We start from the raw sequence: 14,402 nt of genomic DNA, 5'->3' as shown, positions 1-14,402 counted from the left end.
ATGAGCTTTTTAACAAATGCACTGACAATACAGTAACTGCTGTGGTACACACGGACAGGCAGAATCTGATTACTGAAATCACTATTTTACCCAAACTCTGTCCCCCTGGAACTTTATTGCAAGAATGAAATATCATTTCACAAGTGGTATCATTTTATGGAGTGATAAACATTGAAATTGTAAATACAATTTCTGGAAAAGGCTCTTTTTAATGTTGCTTTAAACATTTTCTTTTTTCATGCATTACTTTTTTTAAAATTTCATTTAAAACAAAAGGCAGTAAATTCAGAAGAGATGAAAGGGATGCACTGGGGCAGCTCCTGCTCACCAGCTCACTTGGAGGGGATCTCTGGTTTCACCTGGCTTTAGTTGTTTGGGGTTTTTTGGTGTTATTTCCTTTAAAATGAGTGGTTTGAATTTATTAATGTTTTCTTTGGGGAAATCTACATTTCTGACAGTTGCTACTTTTTAGAGGAGCTTCACCCCTGGAGGCTTTGTGTCATTCCCCGTGAAAGGTTGAGGTGAAAAGCTGACAGTTGATTTATTTATTTTATTTTATTTTTAATATTTAATACTAAATATTTAAATATATATTTTATTTATATATAATATAAATTTAATATAAATATTTAAAATTTTAAAATTTATATTTATATATAGAAATTTTTAAAATTAATTAATTAATAAAAATTAATATAAAGTTTAAATAAATATTTAAATAAATAAAAATTAAATATTTAAAATATTATTTAATAATAAATTTTACATTATTTGCCGGATTCCAGGGGGTTTTTCCCTGGCTTTGGGCAGTGGCAGGGGGGATTGGGGTGGAAATTGGAGCTGTGCAGATCCTCGCTGCCTTCTGGTTGTTTGTTTCTGATTGTTCCTAGTGTGAGGAGCTTTTCTAAAGTCCCAATTTTGCTTCTAGCAGTGACTCAAGCAGGGTTCAGAGTTTAACTTTGCTCAAACCACACACAATATTTCTGAATATTTCCTCAGCCCTGTCCCTGCTGTTTGGGTTTTCTCCAGTGTAAAGCACACTGGCTTTGCCTCCTGCACACTTTGCAGAACGTGGTGATTTCCTGGGGAATTTTTGCTCCAAAGCACTTCAAATTATCATTTCATGGCAACACCAAACAAAGCAGGGCAGAAACCATAATAAAAAACAAATAAACCCTGCGGATTCTGAGTAACGTGCAGCTCTCTCAGCAGCTGTGAGCACGACAAAAATCTGTTTAACTCCAAGACCCTGGAGCTCCACAGGAGTTTAAAAAAGCGTGGAGCAGCTCCAGGGGGAGCAGGGGGAGTTAACACCTCCTCACATACCTTCCCTTTCAAGGAACACAGGCTCTGCCTCTGACTTAGCGGGATCTGATTTCTGACATCCCAACTTTTCAACCCAGCCCGGTGTCTCCTCTTCTCCTGTTGGGATCTGAGCTTTCTCCAATCTCCAGGCACGGATTCCTCCCCTGAGCCAGGAGTATTGAGTTACCAGCCATGTTAAACAAAGCACTGATCGTTCAGCTTCCTTATTTCCACTGCCTCCCTCGATTCAACACTGACACAGCCTCAAAAGCAAAAAAAAAATAATAATAAACAGTGGGAAATACAAAGTGAGAGATGCCTTCAGGAGCAGCAAGGAATAAATCAGTGTAAGCACGCTGAGTCACCTCAGGGATGTGACACTCCCAGGATAACTGCTGCACTCCTGCAAGGATTGTTCCTTTATTTCAGCTCCGTTCACTTTGGAATTGAGGATTCCCAAGCAAAATTCCCAAAAGTGGTGGAAATCAGTCCCTGACTGCCTTTTTATCCAAACAAAGCCCCTGTTGGTTTCTAAACCTGACTTTGTGCTTAGAGAGCTCCTAAAGCTCAGCAGCACAGGCAAAGGGGGCTGTGGTGCCCTGGGAGAGGATCCCTGAGCCACGAACGTGAGCTCAGCGGGAAAGCAGCCGGGGCATTGTGAGGTTCCAAACCTGCCTGGCTGCCACGTGAGGCCGGTCCAGCCCTGCTGCCTTTGGAGATCTGAGGGGGAAGGTCACCCAGTGGGAATTAATGGCAGCAGACAGAAGAAAAACAAAACCAGTTTCGGTTGCCTTCAGCAGAAAGGAGAGGGTGACGGAGCTGTGGCTTCTCCTGATGGAGCAGCTTCCACCCGGAGAGAAACCTCTCCCCATTCCCAAAAAGGGAAGAAAAACCAGGGAAATACAAGGATAGTTTAAAAAAAGAATAGATTAAAAAGGATTTTCCCTGAACAAATCAGTCTGGGAACGGCCAGGAGCCAAAGGTGAGTTTTGGGTTTCATCTCTCACCAATTCCATGTCATGTTCTTCCTGCCCAGGCAAGTTTCCCACCCCTGAAATTGTCCCTAAAATTGTTCCAAGGGGCTTGGAACACCCTGAACAGTGGAAGGTGTCCCTGCCCATGGTTTGGGTGGGAACTGGATGACCTTTAAGGTCCTTCCCACACAAACACCCCCTGATTCCAAGTTCTGCCCCTCCAGCAGCACCAGGTTCCTCCCCGTGCAGATGTCCCAATATTATGTTGTAAAAAGCCAACAACTCCCTTCCCCAAATGGATCTGAAAGCTCAACCTGGTCCTTCTCAAACTAAAAACCAGATTTGGCTTCACACCACTCACACTCCTGAGCAAGGCTCAAAGGAGCAGCCTCACTCCACAAAAACAAGAGCAGCCTCAGCTCTTCATCCGTGGCCACGCTGGTGATCCGAGAGCTTCAGAGCCCAGCCTGAAAACAGCATTTTGATTCAGAAGCTCCTTTTGAGAACAAAAAACCAAAAAAGAACAAAACAGATCCTCCAGCTCTGCTCAGACAAGCCGGGGTTGTGTTTTTGTGCAGAAATTGGGTGTCTCCTCGGACACAGCCTGGGAGCAGGCCCGGACCTGCCACCACCGAGACAAAACAAAGCACCACAGCACCCAGGGAAAAAAACCTGCCAGCGTGGTTAAGTTAATAATTTATCAATCTTTTCAACTTTGCATCCATTGATCTACCACGGTGGAGGTTAATCTGGGACACTCGGGCTCAGTATCACACACTGGTTTTTACTTTTTCAGGGGTAAATTGTGTAAACAGCTGATCCTACCCTAAAATCTCTTTTGTTTTAGCAAAATCCCGGATTTTACAGGCAGCCAGGGTCTGTCCCTGCTGCAAACATCCTTAAGCTCAACCTTTCAATGCCATTGCTGGCTGCAGGGAATTTCCTTCATTATGCACCACCTCACCCCTCTCCTTCCTCCTGTCCCAAGCCAGGCTTTAGAAAAGCTCCTCACACTAGAAAAAATCAGAAACAAACAACCAGAAGGCAGCGAGGATCTGCACAGCTCCAATTTCCACCCCAATCCCCCCTGCCACTGCCCAAAACCAGGGAAAAGCCCCCCTGGAATTTGGCAAATAATGCAAAATTTATTTAATAATCAACTGTCAGCTTTTCACCTCAACCTTTCACGGGGAATGACACAAAAGCCTCCGGGGTGAAGCTCCTCTAAAAAGTAGCAACTGTCATAAATGTAGATTTTTCCCCAAAGAAAACATTAACAAATTCAAACCACTCATTTTTAAGGAAATAACACCAAAAAACCCCAAACAACTAAAGCCAGAGATTGCAAAACCTTTCAGAATAATCCACCCTGACACTCTATTTGTACAACCCCTAAAAAATAGATATATTTTCTGCTTTTTTCTTGCAGTGATTCCAAGGAAAGCACGCACAGGGAAACGCAGCAATTTCTGGAAAGCAGCACCTGACCCTCAGAAAAAACCACTCTAAAATGGCTCTGGCCCTTCCTCACGCTGAGTCACGAATATTTGGGAGTCTCCTGGATCATGCAGGAGATCCACCCTGCTCTGTAATTCCCATTTTAAAGGGATTACAGTGGACACACCACCAGCTCTGTTTACCAACGATCCACAGGGATCCACTGATCTCCAGCACCTCATTCCCAGTGATTTGGGAGTGACTTGGCTTCTCCTGGAAGGCTGAATCAATTTGCTCCAGGGAAATCAATGATTTCAGAGTAGAGAACGGCTCTTGGAAGCTGCAAAATAAAATTGTTGCCAAGTCCTAAATCCAGAACCAACCCAATCATTACTGGATAGACAAGAAGCAGGAAAATCACTGTTTTCCAAGAGATTAAATCCACCCTCAATCTCGGACAGATCCTCAGGGAGGAGCTGGGAAATGGAGAGTGAGGATGAGGAGGAAGCTGTTGGAGATGAGGGGTCACAAATGGGATGAGGGGGGACAGCAGATGGAAAAACCTGGGAAGAGTGATGGGAGAGTGAATCCTTGCTCTCCTCTCCAATAACCAGAATTCCAGGTGTATCCACACCTGGGCACAAACAGCTCTGAGCATCCCAAAGAGGCAAAAAAAAAAAAAAAAAAGAATAATAAAAATAGGGAAAAAAAAGCAGGAATTGCAGGGTTCTGCCAGCAACAAAAGCGAGCCAGCCCAGTTCCCTGGGGGATGCAGCCCATCCAAAAGCTCCAAAAGGAGCAGAGGCTCCTGCTGGAGCCCACACGGGCTGCAGGGCCCGGTGCAGAGCAGAGATGACAAGGTCGGATGATCCTTCAGTCACGCGAGCTCTATTTCGGTGAGGAAAAACAAAGAGCAGGGCTCTGTGTTCATTATTCCAGAAATACATGGACAAAATCCACAGGGAAACATGGGGAGTGAAAGGAGGGAGGTGAATGCACACAGTAAGACACACAATGAGCCCTGATACGCACACGCACAGCTATAATTCACATTTTCTGGGGTTTTTTGGGGGTTTTTTTTATGTTATTCAGCATTTTTGCTGCCGGAATAAAGTCCAGGACAGCAGGAAAATTCAGGCACTCCTGCCTCAGCGTGGGATCACCTCTGAACTTAAGCAGACAGTGAAAGCAGGAGGGATTTGGCTGGGAATCTGCTCCATATGGGAGCCTGTCACTTTAACTGGGGGCTCTCTCCTTCCTTAACAACAACCTGTTATGTGTTTATCCAGGAATGGCTCCGATTAAATCATGGTTTGAGAAGGGCACCCAGCACCAACAGGTGCTGAGAACGTTCAGGGACACTGCACCAGCTCCGGGGGCTTCCAGAGCCACCCTCCCTTCACAACAGCCCCATTCCTGCTGCTCTGCCTTGAATGAAGGGGAAAAATCCAAAAAAAATAGAGAGGGGAAGAGTCTGTCAAGGCTTTCAATCTAGGAATAAACCCCGAGGAAACAAAGTCTGTCAAGACTTGAAATTTAGGGGAAAAAAGGAAGAAAACAAAGAGGGGAAAGTCTATCAGGGCTTTCAGTTTAGGAATAAAACCCAAGGAAACAAAGAGGGGAAAAAGTCTATCAGGACTTTTAGTCTAGGAATAAAACCCAAGGAAGTAAAGAGGGAAAAGTCTATCAAGGCTTTCAATCTAGGAAAAAACCCAAGGAAACAAATGGGGAAAAAGTCTATCAGGACTTTTAGTCTATGAATAAAACCCAAGGAAACAAAGGGGGGAAAAGTCTATCAAGGCTTTCAGTCTAGGAAAAAAACCCAAGGAAACAAGGAGGAGAAAAAGTCCAGCAAGACTTTCAGTTTAGGTAGAAAAATTCCAAGGAAACAAAGAGGAAAAAAATTCCATCCAAACTTCCATTTTCAGCACTCCTTTGCTTTTGCTTCCCCCAGGCCATAGGGCAGGGATCCTGCCCAAGGTGTGACAGCCTGTGCAGGGATTTGTCCCTTTGGGAGTCACCTCCATCCTCAGGTAACTCCCCCTGTGCAGGGATTTGTCCCTTTGGGAATCCCCTCCATCCTCAGGTAACTCCCCCTGTGCAGGGATTTGTCCCTTTGGGAATCCCCTCCATCCTCAGGAACTCCCCCTGTGCAGGGATTTGTCCCTTTGGGAATCAGCTCCATCCTCAGGTAACTCCCCCTGTGCAGGGATTTGTCCCTTTGGGAGTCACCTCCATCCTCAGGTAACTCCCCCTGTGCAGGGATTTGTCCCTTTGGGAATCAGCTCCATCCTCAGGAACTTTCCCTGTGCAGGGATTTGTCCCTTTGGGAGTCACCTCCATCCTCAGGTAACTCCCCCTGTGCAGGGATTTGTCCCTTTGGGATTCCCCTCCATCCTCAGGTAACTCCCCCTGTGCAGGGATTTGTCCCTTTGGGAGTCACCTCCATCCTCAGGAACTCCCCCTGTGCAGGGATTTGTCCCTTTGGGAGTCAGCTCCATCCTCAGGAACTTTCCCTGTGCAGGGATTTGTACCTTTGGGAATCAGCTCCATCCTCAGGTAACTCCCCCTGTGCAGGGATTTGTCCCTTTGGGAGTCACCTCCATCCTCAGGTAACTCCCCCTGTGCAGGGATTTGTCCCTTTGGGAATCCCCTCCATCCTCAGGAACTCCCCCTGTGCAGGGATTTGTCCCTTTGGGAATCAGCTCCATCCTCAGGTAACTCCCCCTGTGCAGGGATTTGTCCCTTTGGGAATCAGCTCCATCCTCAGGAACTTTCCCTGTGCAGGGATTTGTCCCTTTGGGAATCCCCTCCATCCTCAGGAACTCCCCCTGTGCAGGGATTTGTCCCTTTGGGAATCAGCTCCATCCTCAGGTAACTCCCCCTGTGCAGGGATTTGTCCCTTTGGGAATCAGCTCCATCCTCAGGTAACTCCCCCTGTGCTGGAATTCCCTTGGAGCCTCCAAGGACAGATCTCCTGCAGTGATCCCAGGGTGAGCTCCCAAGGCACCTCCCAGGATTTACACCCTCAGCTTCCAGACTGCTCCTCCTGCTCCAGGAACAGGGCAGGACAGGAATTACGGGTGAGTTTGAAGGAGAAATTCATTAAAAAAACCCAAAATATTAATAAAAACCAACCATCACTTAATGCCAGTGCCCCACGATGATCAGAACCAGGACAAAACACTCCCATGGAGATTAAAAGTGATTTTCCCCTGGCAAATGAAACAATTTCTCGTGGAGGGGCATCACCCAGAGCTTGGGACCTGTGCAGGATTGGGAGCTCCCAGCTCCCACTATCAGCTCCTGCTGCTGAGGAATGCCCAGCACGGGGGAGTCACTCTGGGAGATGTTTCCAAAGCTCACCGGGATTGTAAAATAAATGACATTTAAAAACAATCCCCTGCTACACACCCAGGCACAGCTTCCCTAGGAAAGGCAGGAAAAACAGCTGCCACAGCCTCCTGGATGCAGTGGAGGGGACAGCAAGGACACCATTTCACAGGGAATTTTTGTTTTCCTGAAATCCCGAGTTCACTTTTGGGGTTTTTTAAATTGTTACGACAAAGAAAAGGCCTCTGGAATTTGTTTGATCAGCATTTAGTGCTCTAAAGCCACTTCAGTTCTGGGAATCTGGGAAGCATCATCCTGCCAGACTACTCAGTATTCCAAAATCTCTGCTCCAAGTCTAGGAAATGAGATGGGGAAATAATTAAAATTACCCACGTTTTTTATTATTTTAAGCAGGGCTGGGATGTCAGGCCCCAACCAAATCCACATTTCCCAGTCTGAGCTCCATAATTGTGGCAATTCCATGATTAAACAGGTGCACTTGGCCTTCAGGTCTGCTCCAGGAGCCCCAGCTCCCAAATCCTCCCCAATCCAACCGACACGGCAACAAAGGGAAAATAAACTTCCAGCTCCAGCCAATTTTTTTGGGAAAAAAACCCCATCCAGCTGCCAGCAAAGGCACTGAATTCTGCTCTAAAAGCAGCGAGATGATGCCTTTGGAAGTTGTCATTTAGGCAACAAAGATGATTTATTTTCCTCCAGTTGGTTTGGGCAGAGATTTATGGATTTCAAGTTCTCCTAAAGACAGGCACCACCTCCCAAGCCACATTTACCTGATTTGATTTATAAACCACCACCTGTGACAGCGTTTCTGGGAAAAAGGGGGGCTCTGTCAGGTCTTTGTGCATTTTGAAGCATCACCACACAGCTCCCCCCATCCCTGGAGGCCTCATTAAAACGCAGCCCCACAAGCGGAGCAGAAAGAAGCGCGGCGTTGACATTTGAAAATTTACATTCAAAGTTTCCAGAAATATCCCATCCTTTAAAAACAAAACCAAACCAAGAGAACAACAAAGCCCCACCAAACCCTACCAAAACAAGACATTCCAGTGCACACGCTCTTCCCTGGGGACAGGCCAAAGAGAACAAAGCCACGTGATTGAGCTGCCATTGCCCAACGCCGCTCTTGGAAGGTGTTCAAGTGGGACGAGAAGTGCGGTGTAAGCCTAGAATGACCAGAAAAAGGAATTTATCCCAAATGTAAACTCTGTCCTACCCTTTGCCTCGACGGAGCAAACACGGACAGGGGGAGTTTGGAGATTACAAAACGCTCCCGGCAGGTAAACTAAGGAGCTTTGTACCTTTATTCTCCTTGACTCAGGACGAGCCTAAAATTAGCAGGGAGTGCAACGCTCCGTGAATTACGCTCCCAAACCCCCGGCTCTGCAAACCGGGCAGCACGGGGAGGTTCAGACAAAGCTGGCCACTATTTATAATTCCTTTCAGGCACAAAACAGGGTGACACTTCCCTTTTCCAGCTCTGACGCTTAAAAATAGAGCTCGGGGACTACAACCTAGCCAGCAGCTTTTCTCCACAAAAGGAGGAAAATAAATCAGCACTAAATAAACTCCCGGGGCCGAGGGGAAGCTGCGAGCGGAGCGGCCACGGAACAATAAACCCCGGGGCTGGGACGGGAAACGGCGCCGTGGTTTGGGGGGGCTGGGGGTGCCGGGGTGGGCCCCCAAAGGGTGTAAACACCCTGCCAGGGGCACCCCATCAGCTGCAGCCTCGCTCCGCCCCGGGCCCGGTTTCCGGGTAGTAACAGAGCAGCCAATCCGCGGAGTTGCGAGAGCTCGAGGCCTTTTCCCTGCAAACACGGCTCCGAGGTTGGCACTCGCCCCAAAACTGGGGGGAGCCACAAAGGGGAGCCCCCATTCTGCTGCCCACGGGGTGGGAGATACCTGGAGAGGCCTGGCCTGGAGCCTGGGGGCTTCCCAGGGATAACCCTGCGCTGCCAGGCCACTGGAGAGCGGCTCTGGAGGTGTTTTAGGAGCCTTCCTGCAAAACCCCTGCGCTGAAGGGTCACGGGTTACCCAGGAAACTTTGGCTGGAGCCCCCCAAAAGGGGGAGGAGGGATTACAGCTCTCCTTTCCCAGCCTCAGCAGCACAAGCCCGGTCTGGAGGGAGACAATGAGCCACGGGGGAGTTGGAGCACATCCTCCAGGAGATTATTAAACATCAGCCCCGCACATTCCCGCAGAGCTCTGCCCTTCTGCCGAGAGCAGCCACCTCTCCCTTCCCTCCTCACAAAGAGGCGCCCACAAAAGGACACGGACGTGTTAGGATTGAAAATAGGAATCGTAAAAAGACCTCGCTCGGCTCCTAAACCTGTCAGAGCAGGGGAAGGCTGGGGTGTTGTTCACCCTGCTCGCTGCCCCCTCCCTGCTGGCAAAGGTAGCCCTGGCAGGCCATAAATCCATACTATTATTCAGGGAAAGGGATGAAAAGGGAAACTGGAATGAAAACGGCAGCAAAAGGTGGGGAAAAAGCCCCCAAACAAAAACCCTACACAGCAACAAAACCCTGAAAGCCCCGGGAGGAGCTGCCTCCAAGCACATTCCTTCAGACGAGTCCCTTCTCCTGTGGCCACCACCAGACCCTCCTGGCTTTGGTGTCTCAAAGGGACCCTGATTCCAGCGCAGCTTCCAGAGGGGCATTCCCCAGGGAAGCGTCTGGGAGCCGGGGCCTAGCGAGCTGCTCACCCCGGGCGAGCCAGGCAGACAAACAAAAAGGGCCGGGGAGGGAGGGAGGGAGGGAGCGAGGGAGGAGCGGTGAGGAGTCATCTGACACATCCAACTTCCTAAGTTTGTTGTCCGCAGGAGACCGACTGCTCTAACCCTCACCCCTTGGAAAACAAGGAGAGCAGAGCCGACACAACAAGGGCTTCGCTTTTGCCAAAGCCATCGGGGCTCCTTTTGTCAGGGGGCAGAAAAAAGAGCGGGGCAGAAACTCCCCAGCAGCACCGAGAGGAATCCCAGATATCCGGGGCTTTCTACCTACCCAGCTCCTAGAAACACACAGCAAAGCCACTTCGCAGAGAAAACCTGCTCTTTGTCCTCCAAAATGCTGCGATCGCTGGAGACGCCGGCAAGGAACCGAACAAAAAGGGGAGGAAAAAAAAAAAAAAAAAGAAATAAAAGAGAGGGGGAGGGGAAAGGGAAACAGAGCAGCAGCCGATCAGGTTGGGCCTCGGCCCCGCTCTGGCCCAGAGCTCTTTCCAGGGTATCCCTAAGAAAGGTTTTTTCCCCCCCTCACTAAACAGCTGGAATTCCCGACCCTCCTCCGATTAAACATCGATGGCAATTGGCGGAGTCTGACATGTGTGTAACTTTAAACCCCCGGATAAAAATAGCTCCGACTCGAGCACCATCAGGACTCATTTCCTATTTGCTTAAAAACAGGGCGAAAAATACACCCAGAGCAGCTTTGTGGGGAGAAAGGCGCTGGGCGAACGTCAGACACAAGTTTCCTTCGATAAGCCACAAACAGGAGCGCTGCTGCTCCTCCCCCCTCCCCTCCCCAACTCCATTTCCCAAAAAACGCCACCAAATCCAGATAAGTTTGTTTATCTCTCTCTGGGAACTAAATCAGACCCGTTTCTCGACCCCTCGACAGCACCACGGCAAAGCCACCAGCCCCGAGTCCTGCTGAGGGAGGTCGGGCACGTTCAGGCGACAGATCCGAGAAACATTTCATCCACTCTCGTCATTCCTACCCTTTCCCGGCTCACACCGCCACCTTGTAAACAAAAACTATTAATAAAACAATTCCAGAACCGAATTCCCAATGGTATTTTTCAACGCCACCCACTCTCCAGACAGAGAGAAAAAGGGATTCACCGCCCCGTAAAGGGCCAGGCATAAAAACAAGGAGGAAAAATATAAACAGATCTATGAAGGAAGAAGGGGAAAAATAAAAAGTAATAAAGCCTAACCAAACCTGGAGGGTTACATAAACCTCTTGGGAGACGGGCTGGGGCCCTGATGCCCTTCACCCACCTCTGGGTCTGCTGAGGCAGACCCCGAGGGACCCCCCCCTGTCCTCCCCAAAAAATTCAATCCCTAAGCTGGCACCAGAAGCTTCGTGAACCGAGGGGTGAAATGGGGGAATAAATAATAATAATAAACCTCACAAAAGCCTTTCTTTGGGCTGTGGCTGCTGGAACTGCTCTCCCCTTCCTCGCCCTCCCCAGGGTGGGCGAGGGGGCTGCGGGTCACCCAGATTGGGGGGGCATCACCAAGGGGGGCCTGCAGAGACACCTCCAGGGCAGCCTGTCAAGCCACAGAGGGGGATAAACCCCCAAAACACGGCACAAGGGGGGGTTAGGCCTCCCTTGGTGGCAATGGGGGCGCAGATCCGACCCCAGCTCCGGGGAAAGGCCGAGGGGGTGCGAATGGGGGGGCTGGGGGCGACCCCGGCGGGGCTCCCCGTGCCCCCCGCCCTCCCATCCTTCTGCAGGCCCGGCCGTCACGGGGGGGGATCCTCGTCCCCCGCGGGCCCGGGGGGGCACGACAAGGATACAGCTTGACCACGTCGGTGTCCATCCGCCTCTTGCCCGGGCTGGGGGACGACATGGTGGCCGCGGCCGCCCCCGGGGCTCCGGGCGGGCTGTCAGCGCCGCCGCCGCGGGCCGGGGCCGCCCGGCGCCGAACGGAGCGGGGAACCGCTGGGCCGCGAGGCGCTGGGAACCGCCGCTGTCGCTGTCGCCGCTCCTGTCGCCGCTGTCGCCGCTGTCGCCGACAGGGCCCCCCCGCGCCGCTCGCGCTCCCTCAGCCGCTCCGGCCGCCTCTGCCCCAGCCTCTCTCTGGACCCCTGACGTCACCTGCGGTGACGTCACCGCCCCGCGGCGCTACCATTGGCCGCGCCCTCAACGCTCCGCCGGCCCCGAGGCACGCCGGGAGTTGTAGTTCTGAGGGGGAGGCGGAGGGGGAAATAATGGCTGGGCCGCGGGTTCGAGGCTCCGCTGGGGCCGCGAACTCCAGTTCCTCCCTTTCCAACGTTTCCCGCAATTCCCCACCGCTCCCCGCATTCCCTGTGGCTCCCCCGTTCTCCGTGGATTCTGACACTCCTTTTATTCCCCCATTTCCATTTTTCCCGTTCGCACCATGGCCAGGGAACCAACTCCTAAAATATGGGGTGCCCCTATGTCAGGGCCTTGCAATTCCCCATGGCTCCCCCATTTCCATGTTTTTCCATAATTCCCCATGGCTCCCCCTATTCCCAGTACCTCCCTTGTTCCCCATGGATTCTGACACCCCATTATTCCCCTATTTCCAGTTCCCACCAGGGTCAGGGAACCACCCCACAGAATACAGAGTTTGCCCGTGGCAATCCCGTTTAATCCAAGAGGGAATGTGGCCACTTAATCCAAGTGGCAGCTGGCCAGGCCCCACAGCAGGAGTCACCATTCCGGATTTCCCGTGTGACACCGGCAAAGCATTTCCCGGTGCCTCAGTTTACCCACCCGCATGATGACAGCACCCATGGGTGTCTCCCAAACTCACGGGGTTCTGGTGTGGGACCTCCACACCCCACATTCCTGACCCCAGCATCATCCCATAAATCTGCCCCGGTGCTTCCTCCCCCTGTGGGGAGGAGACACAGCCAAGGAATCCCAAAAAGCTCCTCCCTTTAACGCCCCGAGTCTGGCAGGGGCAGGAGGTGACACCACCTGAGGGGACTCAAATCCACACCCCACATTCCAGGGGGAATTTGGCAGAGGAACGGGGTTATATTGGAGCAGAGCAGCTGGAAAACCTGGGAGAGAGGATCCTGTATTTCCCAGGCCACAATATTCCCCGACTGGTTCCAAGCAACTGGGAGAACTGGACAAGGAAAATAAGGATTTTACCGTAATTTCTTGGAATGCTTCTATTCCATCTGTGGAACACCAGTATTGCAACAGGGATTATTCCAGGATATCAGGGACTACAACAGCACTCTGTTCCTTTTTGGAATACCTTAATTCCAACCCTTGGAATGTGGGTGCTGAGGGAATTTTGGGGATCCTCTGAGCACTCCAGTCTGGAAATTGGGAGGGAGGGGTCATGGCTGGCCTTTCCCACCCTGGAATGGGGAAATCATCCTCCCTGGACTGGGGGCATCCCAAGATTTGTGGGGTGGTTCCCTGATCACTGAGCAAAAGGGAGATGGGAGAGAGCCAGGAGAATCCACGGATAGGGAATGTAGGGAATAGAGGGAGCCACAGCTGGAAACGGCTGGAAATGGGGAAGCCAGAGTTCCAGGGAGAGGTAAGGAATGGGGAAACCACGGGGGGCTGCTGGGGATGGGGCATCTGCAGGAGCAGGCAGCTGGAAAAGCGGCTCCTCCATGCCCATCCCAAACCATCCTCACCCTCTGGATTGGGGGTGTCCCATCCCCACCCCAACTCCCAGCCCAGCGGGGCCGTGGGGTGAAGCAGCCCCTCGTTAGGGCCCTGTAATTAAACCCCCCTTAGGAAAGGAAGGGAATCCAGCCAAACTCAGGCCCTGCTGCTTCCCGTGGGATTATTCCTGCCCATGGGGGAATATCCCAAAACGGTGGGTCCCAGGAGAAGCCCCTGGGTGGGTGGGTGAACCCCCAAGTTTGGGGGTTCAGGGAGAGCCAAGATCAGCCCTGCATTCCCAGGCACGGGCAGCCAGAATCCCAAAATCCATCCAAGGGGATGAGACAGATGAAACCTCGGAGCTGGGGAAATGGAGGCAGGAGATCCTTTCTTCAAAAAAAGAAAAATAAAAAGGAGTGACATATCCCTGTGCCTCCATCCACATTGAACAGACCTGGAGGGAGGAGATCCAGCCGTGCCAGGTTTTCTGTGGAATCTCAGCCCTTCCCCAATGCCCTCACGGATGGAGATGACACCACTCCCTTCCCAGCAGCCCAAGCCATGGGAACTCACCTTTTCCCAGGTTTTGGCTGCATCCCACCCTCCAGCCCGGGGGATTTATCACCCCAAACTGGCCATCAGTCCAGGGACACAAGGCTGGGGATTGAGGCAATGGGAGAACGTCCACGACAGGCAAAGGAGACAACAAAATGTGGGGAACAGGGAGGCAGCCGGACATTGATCCTGTAAGAAGGAGCATCCCAGGGTGTTACATTCCCTTGGGGATTGGTTTCTCCCCGCTCAGGGACCTCTAGAGCCTGGAACCCTGTAGTTTAACCCTTCCTCCCCTTCCTGACCCCATTGGCTGTGTCCCAAACTGCCCTTCCCTGGCAGGAGCTAAGAAAAGATCCTGTTCCTCTGTGCACGCCCTTTTTCCCTCTGGACACCACCTGGAATAAAATGTCTTGAACTGCAGCTGGGGGTCAGAGCCTCTTTTGGGTCCTTTATC

The 14,402-nt window shown here is 51.1% G+C and overlaps 1 protein-coding gene across 1 annotated transcript in view; it reads right to left on the bottom strand.

Moving 5' to 3' along the window:
• The window catches only part of UBE2H (ubiquitin conjugating enzyme E2 H), a 48,726-nt gene extending 36,835 nt beyond the window's left edge, over window positions 1-11,891 (bottom strand). The window contains exon 1 of the mRNA XM_063397166.1: window positions 11,590-11,891. Coding sequence (XP_063253236.1) covers window positions 11,590-11,642 — 53 coding nt within the window. The 5' untranslated portion in view covers window positions 11,643-11,891. The remainder of the gene's footprint in view (window positions 1-11,589) is intronic.
• Between the last annotated feature and the right edge of the window lie 2,511 nt (window positions 11,892-14,402).

The sequence above is a fragment of the Prinia subflava genome, chromosome 4, assembly GCF_021018805.1.
Source record: "Prinia subflava isolate CZ2003 ecotype Zambia chromosome 4, Cam_Psub_1.2, whole genome shotgun sequence".
Lineage (NCBI taxonomy): Eukaryota > Metazoa > Chordata > Aves > Passeriformes > Cisticolidae > Prinia > Prinia subflava.
The sequence above is the reverse complement of the archived record's forward strand: the minus strand, read 5'-3'. Positions and strand labels throughout refer to the sequence as shown.